Source organism: Teleopsis dalmanni, chromosome 2 (genome assembly GCF_002237135.1).
Source record: "Teleopsis dalmanni isolate 2A chromosome 2, ASM223713v2, whole genome shotgun sequence".
Taxonomy (NCBI): domain Eukaryota; kingdom Metazoa; phylum Arthropoda; class Insecta; order Diptera; family Diopsidae; genus Teleopsis; species Teleopsis dalmanni.
The window spans coordinates 50,337,659-50,341,560 of NC_051847.1; the positions used below are offsets into that span (position 1 = coordinate 50,337,659).

General features: G+C 27.0%; 1 protein-coding gene across 1 annotated transcript in view; it reads right to left on the reverse strand.

Annotated features, from left to right (window-relative positions):
* Window positions 1-505: 505 nt before the first annotated feature.
* Window positions 506-3,902, reverse strand: part of LOC119674511 — a 284,554-nt gene continuing 281,157 nt past the window's right edge. The window contains exons 3-5 of the mRNA XM_038085653.1: window positions 1,088-1,279; window positions 742-1,012; window positions 506-671 (exon numbers count right to left, since the gene is read on the reverse strand). Of these exons, the coding sequence (XP_037941581.1) occupies window positions 506-671; window positions 742-1,012; window positions 1,088-1,220 (570 nt within the window). The 5' untranslated portion in view covers window positions 1,221-1,279. The remainder of the gene's footprint in view (window positions 672-741; window positions 1,013-1,087; window positions 1,280-3,902) is intronic.

Consider the following 3,902-nt stretch of genomic DNA (forward strand, 5'->3'; position numbering starts at 1 on the left):
AAATAAGAGGAAAATCATGAAGTGAATTGCAGCGTAAATTATGCATTTATTAAGGATGCTAAATAAAAAGAACGTCCCGACCGTTAGGCAAACATATTTTTCATGCTTAGAGTGCGCACAGTGCATTCATATATGGAAAGGTTAAGCCTTTTTGCAAAAGCTTAAGGGTTTTTTATGTCTGCTCCTTTTCGTCTTATTTGTTGTCGTTTTTGCAGTTTGTACTGAATATTATCACACTTGAACACAAAAGGATGTGTTTCCAGTGTTAGGCAACAAGTGACGTACCATTTGTTGGCTTAAAAAGTGCTCCATTTGTACTTCTTTGCGGATAAAAAGAGGAAGTAAAAGGAAGTGTGATAACGTATATGACAATTTATTCATGAATTATATCTAATTATGGTTATAAAAAAAATATTTAACATAAATATTTAAAAATCTTATACTGCTAAATGAATAAATTAAATAAGTATAACAAAAATTTTAATATATTGTCAATAAACTAAAATTATTTTCGATTTTTATAACTTCTTCGTCTCACTACATTTTCATCATAATCTTCAATTTCATCGTCACCATCATCAATGTCCACATCGTGAGGACGTACAGGATAACCTTGCTCTGGTTTAACAATTTTGACTCCTTTATCTCCGAATAATAAACAATCGAAGTTTCTGAAATGAAATGAAATGATTAATTAAATTAATAAATTGTTATAAACATACGATTAGATATGTTAATTACCTTTCAAATAGTTCATAACCCTGAAATGAACCAGACATATACATACAAACATGCATATTTCTACCTACAAACCAAATATCATGGAATTGTATACAGGCACGTGCAAAATTGAAACGTGGAGGGCGGAAGCAGAATGGCGGTGGATTCTGTCCAGAAACTTTACGTTTAAACCAAACATTATTATTGACCTTCATGCGCAGTTCGAAAGAAAATTCTTCAGGACGATAAACTACTTCTGTGCAGCTATTCATGCCAATAACCGACAGAAATCCTTAAATATTTAAAAATTTTATATATACCTATATATATACTTGTTTATTAATCAGTAAGAGTATCTGAATCTTACCTGCGCAACATTTGCAGATGCCTTCATCACAAGTGCAAGGTATTCTACTAACAAGATCATTTATTGTAACATTTGGTAAATTGATTTGTCTTGATTGCTCCTCTAATGCCAAGATATTTAAACGATGATTCATTTGTCCCAATTGTTTTGTTGCTTCATAAGCCAGATCTTCAGTAGGTTCTTCATTGGAAACTGAAATTTTTAAGCCCCATTTATAGTGCATTGCTTACAAGCCACTATGACGACTGCCATACCCAGATTACATTTTAATTACAGGTGAAATATGTCATACCATTTCGGTGGACTATATACATATTTTTTTTTGCATACCACATATAGAGTACAACATTTGGCTATAACATTGAGAGGTTTGTATATACATAAATGTAAGTTGGTAAGTGATACGAATATATAATATTCAATATTAAGATACTTGGAGTACTTTTGCTTTTTATCAACACGTGCTTGCATTTTTACTTTTTGCATATCAATTATTTTTTTGAAAATTTTGAATGTCAAATATTGTATTTATTATTCAACAAAGGTTTGCTCCTAACATTAATACACTTTGTAAAAGAAGTACTATTTTATAACTTTATAAAAAATTATTTACTCTGTGTTTATAATTTTTTAATAAAATCCACTTACAAAATTTTGTTACCTTACGTTTGGCAAATTTAGAATTCCTTTATTTATTTATAATATTTGTACTTTTGTACAAGTTTCGTTTATTAATGAGAATCTACTATATTGAATCAAGTTTAGGGCGCAAGTGGCAGCTCGTCTTGCAAAACTATTGGTTCAATAGGACCCATTGTGATGCATAACCTGTTGTATGGTAGTTGCTGTTGTATGACGGTTACTGTTGTAGGGACACGCTAAGAAAACTATACTCGTATTATGCACCGGAAACCACTTTATTGCTTTTATGAGGCAGGTTTGTCTTTAGATGCAATGGTTTGAGGTTGGGAGAGGTATATTTTGAAAGGGGACATCACTTTGTTGTTTTAATAAAGAAGGTAATATCTTAAAATATAACTTAAATCAATTTTTTTTACTGGCAAGTTCTACATCAAAAATAAAAAATGTAAACTTTTTATATCTTCTTTTCCCTTTTCCTCCCTCATCACTTTAGGACTGTGTGGTATTTGGCAATTTCCGGAAAAAGTTTTGTACTAAATGTACAAATTTTTCCAAAAAGAAAAAAATTGGATAGAAATTACAAAACCTGGTATGGTACATATGCAATATAGATATTCATAAAGTTTGAGAATTAGAAAGCGTAGGGACATTTATGAAATATAGACATTTATAAATTTATTTAACAAAATATTTGGAATTTACAAATATGCCAAAGCAAAGAGTCAAAGATAGCACTAAATGCCTTATGGTATTAACGAAATACATAGATATTTAAAGGTTCAAGATAAGAAACGATAAAGATATTAATAAGATATAGAGATTTATAAGAGTATTTGACAATCTTGGTAAACATGAGAACTTAACAAACTGAAGTAGATAAAAGATTCATCACAGATCAAAACAATAACGCTATCTGATATTAAGCACGGAGCTAAGCACTCTAGAGATTAAGAAAACTTAAAAAATTCAAAAAATTCGTGACATTGAAGGTCAATAATATAAAAATAATAAAAGAAGTATCAAAAGGTAATACTTCTATACAAATCTACTTTACCTTGAACTCCGTACACAACTAGTTTACCATATCATAAATTGATAAAATTTTGCTGCATAAACTGTTTTTATATTTAGAATAAATTTGTTTTTAAATTTTACTAAAAGCACTTTTTGTTGCTGGATTTTTAATCAATTTTGTGTTATATTACTTTAAATAATATAATAAAAATATAAATCAAAACATTAGTTTTTTTTTTTAATTTCAAACAAAAGTAATAGTTTATTTATTTAAAACAAATATTTCGTTCTGTCTCAGTAAACCATTTTCAGTTTTTTTTTTAAGTTTTGTTTATTTAGCATATAAAATTATAAAAATTATTTTTTTTTTACATTACACTTATTAATTTGTGTTAAATATTTTATAATTATATATTCATTTTTATAAAAAATATTTACATTACAGATATATCGGTCTAACTTCTAGACCATCTTAAGTGTATGATGATTTCTTGTTAAATTAAATTAATAAAAAAAATCTTTAGTAAGATTGAAGATAGTTTATGAAGTATACTAAAATCTGTTTCAAATAAATTAACATTTTCTATTAAGAATCCAAAAGAAGCAAATCCTTATAAACCATTAAAGAACACATTTTACTTACGTTATATATAAAAGTAATAATGCAAAACGGATAAGTATTCAATTAAGCACCAATTAAACTTTAATTGATTAATACAACTTATAGTTTGTTGGTTAAAGTACGGCATTTTTCAATTATAATAACAAACAAAAGTATATATGTACAAAATAATACAACTAACAATCTCTATTTGATAGAAAGTCAAACTATTTATGTCAGTTTCATATATGTATATAAATTTATTTACATAAAGTATTAACACAGAAAAGCTAATTACAATTAAAGCTACGAGTATGTTACAGAATTATTTTTACAAAATCATTTAAACAATTAAATTATTTCACTTAACAAATATAAAGTATTAACCATAAAATTAAAGCTATAAATAAAAAACAATTAAGGAACAATAACAGAGACTAAATTTAGATACAATTACTTTAAGCAGATATGTACAAAGCGACAAAAAATAGGCATTGCGAATGGATTCACAAAATTAAAGACCAAATAATAGAAGTAACTAAAGAAATATGAGTTCTT